At 36.1% G+C, this 20,020-nt stretch overlaps 1 protein-coding gene across 3 annotated transcripts in view; it reads left to right on the forward strand.

Moving 5' to 3' along the window:
* LOC150102576 (uncharacterized) overlaps positions 1-20,020 on the forward strand; it is a 226,285-nt gene that overhangs the window by 172,697 nt on the left and 33,568 nt on the right. For all 3 annotated transcript variants that reach the window (XM_090399811.1, XM_090399813.1, XM_090399812.1), the window contains exon 7: positions 4,837-4,911. In XM_090399811.1, coding sequence (XP_090255937.1) covers positions 4,837-4,911 — 75 coding nt within the window. The remainder of the gene's footprint in view (positions 1-4,836; positions 4,912-20,020) is intronic.

Below are 20,020 nucleotides of genomic sequence, written 5' to 3' on the forward strand. Positions count from 1 at the left end.
ACGGAGATGAAATATTGGAAGTATTAAAATTAGTTTTAATCCTTTCTCAGTGCTGTTAATATTCCATTAAACCTCTAACATGAACTATTACAGAAAGAATTGCAGTATATTATTTCCTCTTTTCTCTCTAATGGATATAAGAGTTCTTTCATCAAAAGAGCTTTAAGTAGTTTTGATATATCTTATCTTCCTCTTCAAATACAGAAGAAATAACGCATATTCCTATCCCTTATGTGCAAGGCATTAGTGAACACAAAGCGAAAGTCTTAAAACCACTAAATATTTTTGTTGCCTTTCGACAAATCAGAAAAATTGCCACCTTTCTCACTTCTCTAAAGGACAAGCTTCCACATCTAAGTCATCCAGGTGTCTACCAAATTCCTTGCTCTTGTGGGTTATCTTATTTCAGACAAATTGGAAGATCTGCTTTTATTCGAATAGAACACAAGTCGTATATTGAATACCTTGAACCTGAACAGTCTGGACTTGCAGAGCATGCCATCAACACTAGACATAGAGTTCACTGGAACAAGACAAGAATCCTTTACAAAAGTCGGTTCCTCATGGAATGGCTTTATAAAGAAACATGTGAAACTTTACTTCACTTGCCCAACTTAACCTGATCCAATGGTCTACGTCTATCCCCTTTATTGGAGATAGTACTCTTTAATTCAGCTAAGCTTTCCTGACTTTTTAATTGTGTCTATATATATGTTTTGTTTTGTTTTTTAAAATAAGTTAGGAAACCCAATGACCCTTGTTTAGTTATTTTTCATGAGCTACTTAGGTGGTGCTCTTTGGAATTGTCAGTTATTATTTTAATTAGCCTTTTTACATTTACTGACAATGCCTATGATACTCAGGCAAAAATTCTCCTAATAAATAATATTTTACGTGAGTGAATTCTATTATTATAATTTTAAGTAATATGTCTACTCACAGTATTTCCTTAATTTCTTCTAATAAATCCATCCATTCCTAGAATATTGTTCATACATTTGGGGTGAAAGCCTCTCTAAAAATTCATAATACTATCAAGAGGAAAGCAGTTGGCTCAAAGATGATCCTTCCTCACAGATTCAATTCAACCTCTATTTCACAGAAGCACTATAAACATTTAGTTTAATCCTTTATCCAAGTGTAAGCAAGTAAAGAGAACTCAGTCCACATTTGCCATGAGTTTCTCCAGTCCTGAAGATACTTTAGGTGCAAACTTTGTTTGCTTACACTTGGATAAAGGATTAAACTAAATATATAATTTATAGTCTAACCAAGTGAAAAAAACTTCCAACATCACAGAAGCACTGTTTCAGCTCTGTCTCTCTGTTACTGGTTCTTTCATGGTCTTATTTCTTCAAATAAATCCATCCATTCCTAGAGTATTGTTCACACATTTGGAGTGACAGCCTCTCTAAAAATTCATGATGCTATCAGGAGGAGAGCAATTGGCTCAAAGATGATCCTTCCTCACAGACTCAATTCAACTTCGATTTCACAGGAGCACTGTTTCAGCTCTGTCTCTCTGTTACTGGTTCTTTTGTGACTACTTCAATGAACTGGCAAATATAATCCCTCCTCTTTCTGTGGCCTGTTAAATGTTAAAACTAGAGTAATAGCTGACCAACATCCTTTTCAGTACAACTACAAGCACATGAAACATGCTTCTCCTCTTCCTCGTTTGTTTGATTTACCTCTTCCTCTGGAACAGACTTCCTCATAATGTGTTTCCCAACAACTACAATCTTCATGTTTTGAAAAAAAAATGCCAATTGATTTCTTCTTTCCCAATCTCTACCTGCACCCCACAAATGGTACTATAGGTTCTTATATTTCTTGCGTGTGAGTTAAATATTAAAAAAAAAAAAAAAAGAACAAACTCTGAAATTAAACATTGTAATTTAACTTCTTTGAAATCTTTTCTGTATATAAAATAGACAATGAAGAATTTGAGAAGAAAAAGAAAATTTACTTGAAAACTAGTTTTAATGATGTAAAATTTTGCCTTAGCATCTAAGGCATTATTAGCACAGTGACAATAGGACACTGTTAGTGTACAAATAACAGAAGCATTTAAAAAATGCCCATCATAGTGCAAATAAGACAGCAGTGTTTAGTAGAGATGGTATGTTCATATATAAGCAAGACTGCTCAGGTTCATGGCTGAATGTAAGATTTATGTTCTTCACAGCAGAAAATCTACCCGATTATCTTAAATATGATAAGCCATATGAGTAACGGATCTCGTAGACACCTGTAAAGTTGAGTGGAGGATCCTTAGATAAAGAAAGGAACATTAAAATCTTCCTGAAAGTAAGAAAGAATATGACAATGTTGAGAGGTCTCAGAACATTTGCAATACATTCGAATATTCTTTTGACATAAGCAAAAAGAATCCAAGAGATTTTTTTCTCAGACAGAAACAGAGCATGCCTAAAACTGTTAAATACTTTGTTGATCACAATGATTCATTTCCAAACCATTTTTTTTTGAAAGGCAGATTTGATATAATTCAATTCTTAGCAAAAAAAAAAGGTGCTTTGTAGAATATACATGAAACAAAGAACATCCATCTTATGTTTGATAGTCCATCCATCCATCTTATGTTTGAGAGATACCAGAGAGTGGTTTATTCAGGAGTGGAGTCCAAAAGACGGCTTGTGACTAGTGGTGTGCCGCAGGGTTCTGTTCTTGGACCACTACTTTTCAATTTGTTCATTAACGATATAAGAAAGGATCTGAGAGGAAGTGTTCACTTGTTTGCTGATGATGCAAAATTGGGTAGAGCAATTGTGAGTGCACAGGATGTCAAAATTTTGCAGGATGATTTGGATAGTTTGGAGGACTGGGTTAGGGAAAATGGATGTCAATTTAATGTGGCAAAGTGTAAGGTTATGCATTTTGGAGTGAAAAGATTAGCAGCAGTATATCACATTGGTGGAACCATACTCCAGGAGATTGATGAGCCAGGGATTTGGGAGTGTTGGTGGATAGGGAGTTGAAGTTTAGGGGGCACATTGCAAAAGTGGCTAAATCAGCTTATCAAATCACTTGGTTGCTGAAAAATACTTTAACAAGCAGAGACAAACAAGTTATTGTTTCTCTATATCAAGCCTTGATAAGACTCCATCTAGACTACTGTGCCCAGATATGGGCGCCAGGGTTTCTTCTTGATGGGGAGGAGGTGGAGAGGATCCAGAGATGAATGACCAAGATGATAGCAGGTCTGTGGAATGAACCTTATGAGAACAGGTTGAAGATTTGTGGGTTGCAAAAATTGGTCGATAGGCAGAAAAGGGGTAATATGATTTGAGACATTCAAATTACTGAAGGGTTTCTATAAGATTAATCCAGAAGATATTTTTGATAACAGGACTGGTGGTGGGAGGACTAGGGGCCATACATGGAAGCTGGGCAAGAATGTGGTTAGCAGGGGTGTTAGAGTTAGGTTTTTTACTTGGAGAGTGGTGAATGAGTGGAATAAGCTGCCAGAGTGCAATGACCGTGAATGAGTTCAAGGCGAGGTATGATAGATACTGTGCGAATGTTGAATAGTTGTTCTTGACATGATGTTAGGGCCTCCCTCGATGAGTCTGTTGACTCCTTGGAGTTGCTCGAAATAATAATAATAATAGTATGACAGCAAAAATCATTGTAATGAACTCGTATGCTAGAACAAACTGCTGAAAAGTCCTAATAAATATCCCATAACCATGCTGCCATTGTAAAACAGAATTCACTATAACAATTATTCTTGTGGTCACTGTAAATTCCCTATGGTGAAAGTCAACTATCTCCAAAATATTATTTTGGCTAATATACTAAAACACTCACATGACTGTTGACTTTTAAGCGAGATATTTTGAGACAATTTAATTTCTTCAGGCAGCTCTCTTCTTTTCAGATCTCCCTTCCATTGCAAGATTTAATTTTTTGCAAATTAGTTGTTAATATTTTTGACTTATATGAGAAATAATTATGGTAAAATATTTATCAGAACTATATGAGTTTTTGTGAGCTTCAAACTTTGGTTGACATCCTCCTCAAAATAGTTCTGTTGATAGTATAGCTTCTTCTTCTTGAAGGATGACATCAGCTGCATTCTCCACATACACATAGATATGCTTGGTATATTGCTATATGGTGAATTAATAGTTAGTAACATTGAATTTTGTAAAATTCAACATGAAGCCATGTGAAGAATGAGTTACAATATGACATTTAAGTTATTCACTATGTAAGATCCCCTGCAGTATGTTCTGACCATAGAAATCTATTACATTTTCTTAGTAATGCTTTGAGTATTAGTTATTATTATTATTCGTGACACCTCCAAGGAGTCCAAAGACTCATCGCGGGAGGACATCTTTTGTACAACTCTCCGTCTCCACCACTACACCGAACCTCTACTACCAATCAGCGCCATCTACTGCCCACCACCACAGCAGCTAGTATTTTTGTCTGCAAATTGCGTGTTCTGAAGGGCCGATTTGTCTGTATGCGGGATGAAAAACCTGAGTTTCCAGGAGAAAAAAACCTTGCTTGCTACCTTCGTATGAGATCGGCTAACTCACCTTCAATTGAAAAAGTTCTTATAAAGATTCCTCCTGTCATGATGAGACTCGAGCTTAGGCCTTTTCCAATTGAAGGGTGCACCGCACCATCGTTCTTCCAATTGCGCTACGGAGGCGCTGGTTGATGCAAACAGATTCAAAATTAACTATTATACCTTAAAAATTAAGCTTCTTTGATCTTGCTGTTCTTTCTTTATCTTTTGTTAAAATAAAATTAAGTTTGACATGTCCTTACTAATAATTGTACTGAATGGTTTCAATTTAGCTGCTTGCAGAGAGTAAACTGGAAACTGAGGAATTTGGTGAAGATGGAACAGTATTGGATAAAACAGAAAGTGAGGTATATAATCAATTTTAAATGATATAGTAATTGGTAATATTTAATTTATTGGGTATTAATCACGTCTTCAAACTTTGCTGCCTTATTAAAAGATATTTTCAAGTAACCATTAACTGAAATAGCTTGATCGAGAGAGAGAAAGAGAGATTTTGAATTGAATTTTTTTAATATGAGATTCTGATCAAAAAGATCACAGGTAATAAATATATCCACTTCAAAGACTAATATTTGCACTATGATAAAAAGCAATTTTTCAGTGACTGGAATAATTCTATAGACATCACTTTGCAACTCATACCTGCCTGTGCAGAGCATTCTTGGGTACTGTGTGACTTCATCCATCTTTTAAAAAGATGATTTCGCATCTGGGATTGTGATTAATAATAATGTAAACGTCAGCACTACATGATGACGTTTACATTATTATTAATCTCTTATCTACAATTTTCATCTAAATTAGTCTATTACTTTAATAGACTCTTAAAGCACTCTGATATTGTCATATCTAACATTTCGTTTATAATTTCTTCTTTTTGAATATTTATGTTTTTTACACTTGAAACAAAAATGGCTAGTTTTGATGTTGTCTCCCTGTTCACAAATGTACCTACAGAAGAAGTTCTTATTCTGCTGAAAGATAAATTATCAAAAAAAGTTATGTCTTTATTAACTCATTGTATTATTTCTGGCTATTTTCAGTTTAAAGACATTATTTAACAAACAAAAATCTGGTTAACCATTGGTAACCTGTTATCACCCATACTGGCTAATCTATATTTGGATTCTTTTGAAGAAAAAGCTATTTCCTCCTTTCCTTTGAAATTTAAATTGTGAAAAAGATATATCGGTGACATCTTCTTAATCTGGAGCCATGGTCCTGAATCTCTAAAGAACTTCCTTGACCACCTCAACAGTAAACACCCAAAAATCAAATTTATTGCAGAATTGGAGATTGATCTCTCCCATTCTTGGATGTCAGACGCATTTGTATTTCTGAGAAATTAAAAACCTCTATTTACAGGAAACCAACTCAAACTAACAGATATCTCCATGCACAGTCCCATCACTATCCACCTCAAAAACTTGGTATTATCTCTACGCTAGACAAACGTGCTCGCTTTCTCCTGTGTGAAAAAGAAGATTTTAACAAAGAGCTTCAGTTTCTTCTGACTACCATTCAGCAAAATGGTTATTTGAAACAAACAGTTAATAAGTCACTTTTCAATCCAACCTCCTCGTCATACTGAAGATAGAAATAATGAAAAAGGCTACATATCCCTACCATATATCAGCTCTGTTTCGCCAAAATTGGCCAAAGTTCTTAAAAAATACAACATCCGGACTTCTTTCACTCCTCTTCTGAAACTCAGTTCTTTGCTAAGTAAGCCCAAACAAAAACATGACAGCTTAAAATTATCCCAACGTTTACCAAATTTGGTGCAACTGCAATAAACCTTATTTTAGCCAGATGGGAAAATCCATCGAATTACATCTTGAGGAACATAAAAGAGACATCGCATGCAGCAGAACAAGAGCTAATGCTCTGTCGAACCATGTCCTGAATTCTGCTGACACTAATAAGGAAAACCTCATTCATCCAGTCTTATCAACTAGAAATATGAATTGTAGAATCCAAAGAAATCATCCTCAATCAAATACATCTTAAAAACAACCTCAGTTATAATCTCTCAGACTGTCATTGTGCTGCCATCCAACTTTGGCATTCACAAGATGTTGAATGCATGCGCACGCCCAACAATGAGGAGATACACAGAACAGCTTCAAATGTCTATACGCCAATGCTTTAATGTATAGATTTTTTTTTATTCTTTCGAAATTTCTTGTTGGTTGTTCCCTCTTATTGTGCACCCAAAGAAGTCTTCTATGAAGATGAAACTAGTTGTGCTTAATTAAACAGTATTTTTTACTTTTTATCTCTCGGCTTTCAGTCATTTAATCTTTTTTAAAAAAATATGTCCTCTCAGCTGAGTAAATCCATTATGCCATACACACACACACACACACACACACACACACACACACACACACACACACACACACACACACACACACACACACACACACATTTTTTTATTTAGTCTGGAGTCAATCATTTTCTGGATTCTAAAATAATTAAGTTTAAAGTCTTTCCACCAGTGGGATAAGAACTCTTGTAATTGTTCCTTAAACACTCATTATGAACACAAAGATATTTTAACACTAAAATGATGCATCTTATTGAATTGCATCAAGTGTATACACAAACATATACTTGATTAAAGTGATTACTAACCAAATCATCTGTTTCTAAATGAACTAACATTTTCCTACTTTCCACATTCACCAATATTATTCTTCCATGGTAATTTTTTTTTTCACTTACCATATAGTGAAAAAATTCTCTTGAATTACTTCTTACTCGGCCAACTTTTTTCCATGATGATTCTTGTTTTGCCTTCTCACTATGGCTATTCTCTCCTTGCCTGGTATTCGATTCACAACATTTTCTTTGTATGCAACTCTTGCTTTCAAAGTCGTATTCATTTATTTAACCCTCAAAATGGTTTATTTTTCTGATTCATAATTTCTATTCTATCTTTCTTTCTCTCACTCTTTGGCATAAAAATTTCAGTCTTTCACTTCAGTGCATGTGTCCAAATACATATATAGTCAGGTATAATTCATTTCAAACATCTTTTGACCACTTCTTATGCATTAGTATTTCCTCTGCCATGCTGCTTTTCATTCCAGAAAATGCATCAAGCTGCCTTCTCAGTCTATCATAATCACTCACCATGTAATTCCACTCCATATACATCCTTTTTCATTCAAAGTTTTCACATGATGTGCCACTTCCCAATTTAAAACTGCATGATCATGCTGTTCAACTTTACAGGTTCTTGGATATTATTATTAGCATCTGACTTCCATGGAGTCAGAGACTCGTTATGGGAGGTACATACTATCATACACAAAGCTCATCCAACTGCCTTAAACTGATTCATTGTATTTACAATCACAATGCACTCAAGCAATGCATTCCACTTACTAACCACTCTCCATGCAAAGAACCTGCTTCTCACTCTTCTGTTCACGCCCTCCGTATACAGTTTCCAGGGATGGCCTCTTGTTCTATCCCACTCTTCCATTCTATGAAAAATCTCCTCCATGTCAACCTAATAACAATCCCTGACTAACTTATATGGCTCAATCATATCTCCCCCCCCCCTCTTTCTCCTCCTATTCATGAAACTTTGCAATTTACATTTGATCTGTCTTCATACTCCACATTCCAAAGACCACTGACTACCTTGGTGAATTTTCTCTGGACTCTTTCCAACATATCCTTGTCAGAATGAAACCCAGTAACAAAAACTGTGCATAATAATCCATATGAGGCCTGATCAAGGCCTTGTATACAATGGCATCATAGCCTTTTTATTTCTGCATGTCAAGGTCCCCTGCATCATTGCCATTATCTGATGTGACATCTTCACAACTTGTGCAATGTGACCCCCTTAATTTGAGGTCCTTGTCTATCACCACTCCTAGATCTGTCATCTCTTCAGAGTTTCCCCATGAAGTGTATACTTTGCATCCCATTGTTGCTTGCCAAATTTCAAAACCTTTCACTTTGCAACATTGAACTGATAGTTTGTACTTACTTTCCCATTCATAAAACATGTTCAAGTCCTCCTGTAAGGCCCTAACATCTTCCTGTCTCTGAATTGCTCTTCCAACTCAAAAGCTGCTTGGGTGATATTCAAGAACTATCTAGTAGAAGCAGTTTCTAAATGTATTCCAAGGATCAGAAGGTTAAATAAGGTAGCTGTGAAATAGATATATGAAGAAATTGGAGGTAAAATCAATACCGTGATTGAGGAGTAAGTGAGCAAACAGTTGGTAGTGGTAATAGGGACAAATGACTGAGAACAAGGAATATGTAAGATTGAATATCAGGAGGTTGTTGAGAAGGATAAAAGATAATAGTGTGATAGGAAAGGTAGCAATGTATCACCCAGATAGACAGTGTTGAAATGAGGCAGAGAGTGAAGATTCTGAATAATATGTTAGCAGAAATGTTTGAAGAGAAAGGAGTGCAGTTTGTTATTGTGTGGAATGAGTTTGTAGGACAAATTGAACTGTATAAGAGTGATGAACTGAATTTTAAGGTTTTTGGTGTGAGTCATTTGGAGAGACTGCTGCTGAAAGGTAGAAAAATGAGTGCAGAGAATGAATCTGATCAAGTAAGATGCAGTGTGAAAAAGTGGGAGAGTAAGGAAGGAAGGAGAGATTGAAGTGGTAGTTGTGAATGAAGAAGTGTATAGCATAAGTATGCAGAATGAGAGAACAAGTGTGCAAGAAAAACAATGAAATGGGGGAGGCTCAGGGTAGACAGGGGAATACAGTATGAAAAAGTTTGATGCTCCAAGAGAATGTGAATACATGTGTAGAAAAAAAAAAGGGAAGGGAATGACCTGGGATCAAGAGATAACAGTTGGATTTGAAGAAGGAGAAGTCCCATGGCATCAGTGAAACTTGTTATAGATCCAGGAATGAACTGTTATGTTTCTATACAACTGCCAGAAGTAAGAAATATGGCAAATGAAATGGTTGCATTGATTGAGTCTGTTTATCCAAATGTTGTTGGAATAAGTGAGACATGGATGTATGAGGATGACATCCTGACAGGAATAGAGATAGAAGGGTGTGATGTGTTTCATGAAGATAGAAAGGGTAAAAAGGGAAGGGAGAGTGCTATTGATGATAGAGAAAGAATTATGTTCATACAAGGTAGAGATGCGAGAGGGGAAATAGTGGCAGTGGTTTTGACTCAATAACCTGGTAATGTGGATAGTGGTAACCATGAAATGTATAATCAAATTAGCCAAGCAAATAAGAAAAGGGTGATTATTATGGGCAATTTTAATTATGGCAATGTAGACTGGGATGATGAGATAGCAACTGGAAGTAAAGAAAATGAGTCAAATCACCCTCCATTGAGGGTCTTGGATTTGATTATCTCATCAGAGGATGTTATTATAAATGAGGTGTCAAATCACCTTCCATTTGGTGATAGTGATCATGAAGTGATTTCTGGATGGTTACCAGCAGTGTGAATACCTCTGTGAGGAAAGGGTATATGTGAGACTACAAGGCTGGTAATTATGAGAAAGCACAGGAGACAGCTTGCGGATGTAGCATGGAATGAGGAATTGACTGGAAAGGAGATCAATTCTGCTTGGGTGATATTCAAGAACTGTGTTGTAGAAGCAATGTCTAAATTTATTCCAAGGTTCAGAAAGTTAAATAAGGTAGGTGTGAAATGGATGAATGAAGAGATTAAGCAAGTGAAAAGGCATTATGGAGGCAACATAAGAGGAGTAATAATAATCAATTCCATGAGGATTACAAAGAACAGGCAAGGAAAGTGATTTGTTTGGTAAGGGTAGCAAAAGCGAAGTATGAGCAGCAGTTAGCTAATGAAGCCAAAATAATCCTGGAGCGTTCTTTCGGCATGTAGTCAGCAAAAAAAAAAAAAAAAAAAGAATGATTATGGAAAGAAGACAATAATTGGAGAAAATGGTATAAGAACAACTGCTGCAGAGGATATAGCTGAGGTATTTAATGAGCAGTTCATAAAGGTCTTTCATTCTAGTGAATGTGATCATGGAGAGTTTGAGATTAGTCGATGATGAGGAGGAGAGACTGACTGTAAGTGAGCAAGAGGTATATGGGGAATTGAGCAAACTTGATGTTAATAACACTGTGAGACTTGATAATATACCACATATTTTGAAGGAATGTGTCTTGACATATTTGTTTAATATGAGTCTTGCATTGGGTCAAGTTCCAAAGGAGTAGAAGGAAGGCAAGATTGTGCCTCTTCATAAGGGAGGTGACAGAATTCAAGCATCAAATTATAAGCCTATCTGTGTGTCAGTTGTTGTTGGGGTTAAAGTGTTGGGTAGGCTTCTGGTGAGAACCAGGATCCAGTCCAGAATTGGATTGACAACAGTTGTATTATCTTTGATGAGCAGCATGGATTTGCTAAAGGGATGTCATGTTTAAGTAATCTACTTACTTATTACAATAAGGTGACACCTTCATTGGACAAAGGAGATGGATACACAGTAGTATACATAGATTTTGCAAAGGCTTTTGATAGATTACCACATGATAAGTTGATAGTCAAACTAGAGTGTATGAGGTTGGATATTAGATTAGTGCATTGGATTGGAGACTAGATATCTGATAGGTATCAGCAAGTTGTGTATGGGAGAAGCAATATCCTGGAAGAGAAAAGTTACTAGTGGAGTGTCTCAGGGGGTCTGTTTTAGGGCCACTGCTGTTTAACCTCTATGTTAATGATATTGTGGAAGATATGGATGGGGATATTCAGTTGTTTACAGCAGATGCTCTAGCCTTACAAGAAGACTTGAATAGATTGAGTGAATGGTCACGGGAGTGGAAATGACAGCTCAGTGTTGCACAATTTAAGATTTTAAAATTTAGTAAACAAAGGTGGGATATAGAATTTATACTTTGTGGGGATATATTGTTGGAGGTGGAGTAAATAAGAGATCTTGGGATGATGGTGGTAATGATCTAAAATTTTGAGGACAACACAATGAATTCTGGTAATGATGGAGAGAATACTGATTTGTAGAAGTAAGGAGATTCTTGTTCCATTTATAAAGCCTTGATTAGACCACATATGGACTACTGTGCATAGATCTGGTCACCTGGTCTTCAAAAGGACAAAGAGATGTTGGAAAGAGCCCAGAAGCAATTGACTAAGGTAGTTTCTGATCTGATCTCTGAAATGTTGAATATGAGGAAAGGTTGAGAAGGTGCAATTTACAGAGTCTAGTGGATAGGAGGAGGGGAGGTGATATGATAGAGATGTACAAGTTGGTAAGGGGTTGTTATAAGATCAATGTTGAAGAGGATTTTCATAAAATGGTGGGAGAAAAAGATTTCATCCCCCAGAAGCTGTATAAGGAGAGTATGAACAAGGGAGTGAGAAGCACTTTTTTGCATGCAGAATTGTGAATGATTGGAATGCCTTGTCCAAGAGTGCGGTGTCTGCAGAGAATTTGAATGTTTTTAAGGCAAGGTATGATTAGTTGTATGACAAAGGATCTCATATATTTCCTCATATACCTCCTGCACACTTGCAATTAAAACATCCTCTTGTATGTTCTCTATGCTTGAATTTCTCATGATTGCACCCTGATGAGGATGAAACACCCTTATAAAATGACCACTGAATAACTCAACAATGTCTTCTTCAGCAGTTACCATTCTACCATTTTCATCCATTAACATCATCTTACCATAATCATTCTTCCTTCTACTTGCCACATATCTAAAAAAAACTCTAGGATTTTTTTGGCCTGATTTGCCAATTTCTGCTCGTACTGCACTTTTGTTGTCCTTACTAAATGAGTCACTCGCCTGATACTCTTCATGCAACTGATTATTACCATTAATCATCTTGTACTGTGCCTCCAAGATTTCATACTTAACCACCTCATTCATCCATTTTACACCTACCTTTTTCAGTCTTTTGACCTTTGGAATACATTCACACATTGACGATGATATGTGTTTCTTTGTCAGTTCCCAAGCAGCATTTATATTCTTACCACTCAACTCCTCATTCCATGCTTTAGGTGCAAGCTCTCTCCTAAGCTTGTCATAATCACCAGCTTTGTATTCCACATATATCCTTTCCTCACAGAAGTCAAGTGGAGGTAAGTGCAAAACTCCACTTACAGTTACAATCTCTGATGAAATGTTCAGATCTGAAACTCTCAATCCTCATGTGCCTTCCTTTATATGCTGTCTGAGTTAGTTGTCTCTCAAGAAATTTATTTTTCTTATTCCCAGATGCTATCTCCTCTTTCCTGTCTATACCACATAATTAAAATCATCCATAATAATCGCCTTCCTTTGTTCACTAACTCAAGTTGTTTATAACTAACCCAAGTTATACATTTCTTCATTACCACCATCCACATTCCCTGGCCTATAGCAACATCCAACCAAATATGTCTTCCTGTCAACTTTCATCTCACACCACACTGCCTCATAACCATTGCCACTATTACCCTCTTTCATGTCTACCTTACATGGACACAATTCCCCTGCTATCATCAGCAGTACTCTCCCTACCTTCTTGTTCTTTCTATCCTCACAAAAAAACACTGTAATCTTCTATTTTTATTCCTGTTAGGATATCATCTTCATTTAACCATGTTTCACTTATTCCAATGATTTGGGGCAAATAAATTCCATCATTGAAACCATTACATTTCCCTTATTTCTGATACTCCTGGCATTTATTAATAAACACAGCAGTTTACTTTAGGTCTATAATCAGTCCTAATCAAGCCACATGTTTGGTGTGATTTCCCCACCACACCTGCCCTTGCCCAGTTACCTTTATCACCACTTACCACATATGTCCGCTCAGTCTCAACTACTCAATCTCTTCCATTTCTGTGCTGATCAACCCCTCATGTCCACTTACCCCCCATTTCCCTGTTACTCTTGCATTCCCATTTTCTTTCTTCATCTCTCACACTGCTACTTTTTCCATTGCCAAGCACTTCTGTCTCTTCAGTACCACTCTCCTGTTCTTTCACTTCATCCGTTACATCTGATCTCTTGCTTGTATCTCCCACACTGCACTTCCATCTACCAACAGCCTGTCCAGTTCACTCACTCCAAAGCTATTCAAATGCATTCCATCATGTCTGTATAATTCCATTCTTCTCTCAAATACATTGTAAAATTCGATGCAGCGTCATAATTTTTCCAAAATTTTATTGCATCGACCTTTACATGAGTCACATCAAAAATTCACAAAAAGTAAACTTGTAAATTTTATATGTAAATAATACTAACAGCCCATGTAAATTAGCCCAGAAAAATTAGCATGATACTGTGTAAATAGAAGATATATGAATATGTAGTTCAAGGGAAAATGCCCTAGAAATCAGAAATATGTTAGAATTTATCTATGTAAGTAAATACCAAAGCCCATCTATAGAGACCCAGAGGAATTAAACATGCTAGAATAGAGTAAACAAATATCTTAAAATAGAAGTTCAAGGGCGATACTTTAGAATTCGGAAATGTATTTGATGTTATCACTTAGTATTGGGTGAAAAAGAAACCTATTGTAACCAAAGCAGTCTGATACCGCCTTCAAGTTCAATAGCAAAAGAGGGCGGTATACATCAGAAGCTGTTACACTATGCTGTAAAAGGGATTAAACGTATACTTCAGGGAGATCTAGAAGTCTGCACTTTCTAGAAGGATAGGAGTTTGCACGTGAAAGGCACAGGGGTCTCAGACCTTAATTCAAAGTTTGCGTGGGAATATCTGGGGTCTAAAACCTTCGTGCAGGGTCCCGCGAGAAGCCAAATAAAAGGATCATAGAATCGAGCATCGGCAGATTTGACGCCAGGAGAAAAGGAGGGAGTCGATCCATGGACTACATCAGATTTCAGATGAAGTCGTGGAGAGTAACGAGAGGTGAAACCTTACAGAGCGAATAGCGGGCCAGGATGACAAAGCCTTGACCGTCAGACCCTACGTCCGAGTGTGTACAACGCCGGAAGATCGTGCTCCAGCCCCGCGAGAAATTCCAGAGGAGAACACAGTGTTCATGAAACGTCTAAAGTGATAGATCAAGCCCTAGCATAGAGAGGGATCCAGAATAAGTCTGTAAAGGAAATACGACTAATTGCATTGTACCTATGGAGGAGTCATGTGAGTTGAATTTTGTTGCAAAACATTTTTTATTTATGATGTGAAGGACTGTTTAGAAAGACTGAATTCATAGAACTACTATATACATTAGATTGAATACTTGTTTGCTTAGAGAGAATCTGTTTTTAAAGTAATTGTAAGACATTAATGAAAAATTTAACTTACGTTGTATTGTAAAGAAATGGTTCAGAAGAAGTGACAAGATTATAGAATTAAGAAATATAATGTTATGAGAAGTAGTTTTCTTAAAGAGTGTTTTATTTTATGTGAAGGTTGGAATTGGAGATTATAATTAATCAAAGCATGGAAATTCCTAAACTGTAAATGGGCTGATAGTTAATAGTTATCTAATTTAATTGTTTAATAATTTACGTCATTGGTATTTGTTGCATGCCTAAGAATTTGTCCTATATGATGTTTGTTTTTGTGCTTAGCTTAGAGAGGAGAGGAAAGTAGCATCCTTTTAGTGCATACCTTGTATTGCTGTTTTAGTATAAATAAGCATGTTTGTTATATTTAAAAGGAATGCTGTCTGATCTTTTTCGCAACTGCACTGTTCTCAAAAAAAAAAAAAACGATCCTATGAGTGGGGTAGATTGGAATTTGGTACGAGTTTTGAGTTAAGTAGTTAGCCACGACTGTATATAATTATAGAGGAGGAACTTTACTGGAAGTATAAATAATTTCTTATGCTATTTGGAGAACTTTAGTGGTGCAGCTAGTAATAATTAAATAAATTTCTAGAGATCTCCGGCATAGGGAAAGAATACTGAAAGTAGAGAAAGGAAAATAAGATTAACTGAGTACATGAAAGAAAAAAGATAAGGTTAAAGTTTATCGAATAAAATTATAGAAGCCAAGGATAAAGAAAGCAATATTATACAATCAACAGCAGGTAAAATAAAAGGTAAACAAACTCATAATATTACAGTGGCGCAGCAGAAGATAAGATAGAAAAGAAATAATATTACAACATGCCATACATCCACAAATTACACTCCCTTCTCCTCACACATCTTTGCTAGCATACTATTCTTGATTCTGGTTCTCTGTTTCAACTCATCATTGTCATACCTAAGCAACATACTGACAACCTTTTCCCATTGTTCTATTATATTCACTCTCTTCAATAACCTCCTGATATTTGGCCTTACATTCACCTTATCTTCATCTAAATCATATGTCCCCATAACTACCACTAATTCTCTTGCTCATTTCTTCTTGTGTCCAAAGTATGAATTATCTTGCCCATTCTTTCTCCTAGATAGCAGACCTTATGGACGCTCTCATTAATCAATCCTCTAACAATGGAATCTCCATACACTGCTACTCTCCTTCACATTCTGCCATGCATACATAGTACACTAATGACATCGAACCATTTTTGAAAAATCTATATCATTAAGGGCATTTGATTTTCGCACCCCTCAACTAGTCACATATCTAGTCACACACACACTCATCTTTTTCGGATCTCTTTACTAACATTATGCATGTCACGGCCCTTTTATTACTAGATCTAAAATTCTTGCACTATGAATCCCCTTTCCATGATGAAAAATCATGGAAAGGTAGTTATACCTCAGTAACTATTGTAAATTTTCATTCCCTCATCAGCATACTTGAAATCACCCATAATGATAATTCTTCTTGTATCTGTAAGGTTTATTTGTCTCTGCAGTTCACCCTGGCCTTCAAAAGATCTGGCCTGTGGCAACATGCAACTATGTATTTTGTCCTATTATCCTTACCTAACACCAAACAGGCCTCAAATCCATTTGCCAGTATTACTTTTACTACTACAACTACCACCACCATCATCGAAAGTTTATTTTTCACTTGGTTAGACTATAATAAATTTAGTTTAATCCTTTATCCAAGTGAGAGCAAACAAAATTTGCGCCTGAAAATATCTTCAGGACTGAATATGGTGTCGTACTACTTACCCAGGTAAGATAGTACGACACCATATTCAGTCCTGAAGATATTTTCAGGTGCAAACTTTGCTCTCACTTGGATAAAGGATTGAACTAAATTTATTATACCACCATCATCATCATTTCAGATATTTAGTCTGGTTGGATTTAATCCCCTTGCTGTCATTAGTAATACTCCCCTGTCCTTATCTTTTCTGTCATCCTTGAATATGCTCTACCCATCACATTCTGCTTCTGTAAGGACACCATCTTCTATTAACCAAGTCTCACTAATGCCAATAAATTAGGATTCTAATCCATTTACTGATGCTAAAAAGTCATCACCTTTATTCCTGATGTTTTATTCTTATTGAGAGGCTTATACGCTGGTTAAACATGATAACTAATATTTAAGGAATTGACAGCGTATACTAGAAATATAAATTAAATAAACTTTAATATATACTTTCCGATATTTCGGCAAACGTCACATTGCCATCTTCTTCAACTTAATACAAGGACACGTGCACACAAGTGCTACATAACAGCAAATGAGACTTCAGTCTCTTTTGCTCATTCAATCTCATTTGCTGTTATGTAGCACTTGTGTGCACGTGTCCTTGTATTAAGTTCCCAAGAAGATGGCAACGTGACGTTTGCCGAAATATTGGAAAGTATATATTAAAGTTTATTTAATTTATATTTCTAGTATATGCTGTCAATTCCTTAAATATTAGTTATCCTGATGTTTTAATTAGTGAATATGCATGATAACAAACCACCAGTTCCTATTTCCAAACTCATCCAGCCATCCTGTTATATTATACCTAGTTTTTTTGACTGCTTCTATTCACTCTTCCACTGAAGAACATTTTCTTTCAAATCCACTTAAGTGTAAATCTTCCTGCAAGTACAAATCATTTCTACCACCAAAAACACACTGCACAGTCATCTGTGCATTAAATCCTTTGCAATCATAGTACTCCATCTCAGCTTACTAGTGACATAACTTGCATCTGGCTCACAATCTTGATATCTTTTGTTCTTCTTTTTTGCCTCACTTAGCAACTCTTTCATATCTTACTTCTTTCAAGTCATTTTTTCCAACAATAAAGTCATATCATCAACTTGTTCTGTTTACTTGCATATATAGCCTTAGTTACATCACAAATCTTTGCTACCCTAAAACAAACTTCTGTTGTTCATTCATCTAAGACATCCCTACATCACAATCACAGAGTCACTATACATCACTACACTTTTTTTAATTTTTTTTTTTTTTTTTTTTTTTTTGCACCTTCCTTTTTTTTTTCTTGCATTGTATTTCCTTTCTGGCCTTTCTTGATGCTAATTAAGTCCTTTTGCAGTCTCTCCATCTCCCTTTTGGTATAATGAAGCATTCATCAAAGCCTTTAGATTTCTGTCATTGCTGTATTTTTTTGTTTTTTTACTGTACTACTACTTCCATATTAGGTATGTCACATTCTCTTACAGTTTTCATATCTTAGTCACTATCATGCACTCTGTCAGTTACCTTCTTGCTCACATTTTTTCTTGTACATCAGCATCTGTTATGTCAGCTCACTTGATGATTTGTTATTAGAAACACATTCAAAACCTCACATTTCTCTATTATCTAATCACACATTTTTGGCTGATTTTTGTACCATCCTGTCCTTTCCCTAAACTGTCACCTTTATAAACAAATACATCACACTCTCACACACGCACGCGCACACACACACACACACACACACACACACACACACACACACACACACACACACACACACACACACACACACACACATCCCTCATCATTTGGAGCTGCTGATATCAAAATGAAACAAAGATCTGCAGCTTCTGTTATTATTTCACAACAAAAGCTAATTAATTCAAAATTTAAATATATATATATATATATATAGAAAGATATCCACAGCTATGCTCCTATTTAACTAAAACAATTAAACTAATAGTATGGATAAATATAAATCATCCCATTGGCCTCATTTGTTAGGCTCAATGGCCTATCATGGGCAAATAACTTGACTGTTTTGAAACCTGATTGATGCGCTGATATAGAAAAATTCTTCAGTTTTTTTGATATGTAGCAAGTAGAAGGAAGAATGATTATGGCATGATGATGTTGATGAAAGAAAATGGTAAATTGGTAACTGCTGAAAGACATAGTCAAGGTATATTATTATTATTATTATTATTATTACAGGTATCTCCATGGAGTCAGTGGACTCATCGCGGGAGATCCAAACTAGCAAAACAATATCTGTCATATCTCTTCTTGAATTCATTTACAGATGAAGAGCTCACAACTAAGTCAGGCAATGAATTCCACTCATTCACCACCCTCCAGGCAAAAAACCTTGTTCTGACACCCTTGTTAACCACACTCTTCTTTAATTTCCAGAGATGACCTCTTGTTCTTCCATCACTATCACACAGCTGAAACATTTCCCCTGCATCAATCCTATAAAAACCTTTCAGTAATTTAAATGTTTCTATCATATCCCCTCTTCTCCGCCTATCAACCAACCTCTGCAATCCACAAGCTCTCAATCTATCAATGTAGGGAGCATTTTTTACATCACTCACCAACTTAGTCACTCTTCTCTGCTCTGAACCCTCTCTACAGCCTCCTCATCTCCAAGGAATCCAGGTGACCAGACCTGAGCACAGTAATCCAAATGTGGAAGTATCAATGCTTTATAAAGGGGAATAATAACCTCTTTATCTCTGGATGTCAGTATGTTCCTCAACAACCAAGTAATCCTATGTGCAATGTTGGACACCTTAGCAATGTGTCCTCTGAACTTCATCTCCCTATCTACCAACACCCCTAAGTCCCTAGCCTCATCAATCTCTTGGAGTACTGTTCCATCAATGTAGTACACAGCTGGTAATCTTTTAATCCCAAAATGCATGACTTTACACTTTTCCACATTGAACTGACATCCATTACCTTTTGCCCATTCTACCAGCTTATTTGAATCATCCTGCAAACTTTCAACATCAGCTTGATTTTTTATTGCACTACCCAACTTTGCATCATCAGCAAACAACTGAATATCTCTCTGTATGCCATTTCCTATATCATTTATATACAAATTAAACAACAAGGTATTCAGTAAGTACTGTGAAATCATGAAATGCTTAAGTATAGGAGAAGAAAGAAAGCTTAAGAATGGGAGAAGATGGTTTACTGGTGAGGGGCAAGAGGTATATGAGGAGTTAAGTAAACTTATTGTCAATTAAGCAATAGAATTTGATGACGACATGTCTTAAGTGATGTTCCATGAAGTTAGCATCAGACTTTGCATACCTGTTTAACAAGAGCTTTACAAGAGCACAAATCCAAAGCAGCGAAAGGAAAGTAAAATTGTTCCACC

Source organism: Typopeltis vanoorti, chromosome 10 (assembly GCF_054136105.1).
Source record: "Typopeltis vanoorti isolate ZY-2024b chromosome 10, IOZ_Tvanoo_1.0, whole genome shotgun sequence".
NCBI classification, from domain to species: domain Eukaryota; kingdom Metazoa; phylum Arthropoda; class Arachnida; order Uropygi; family Thelyphonidae; genus Typopeltis; species Typopeltis vanoorti.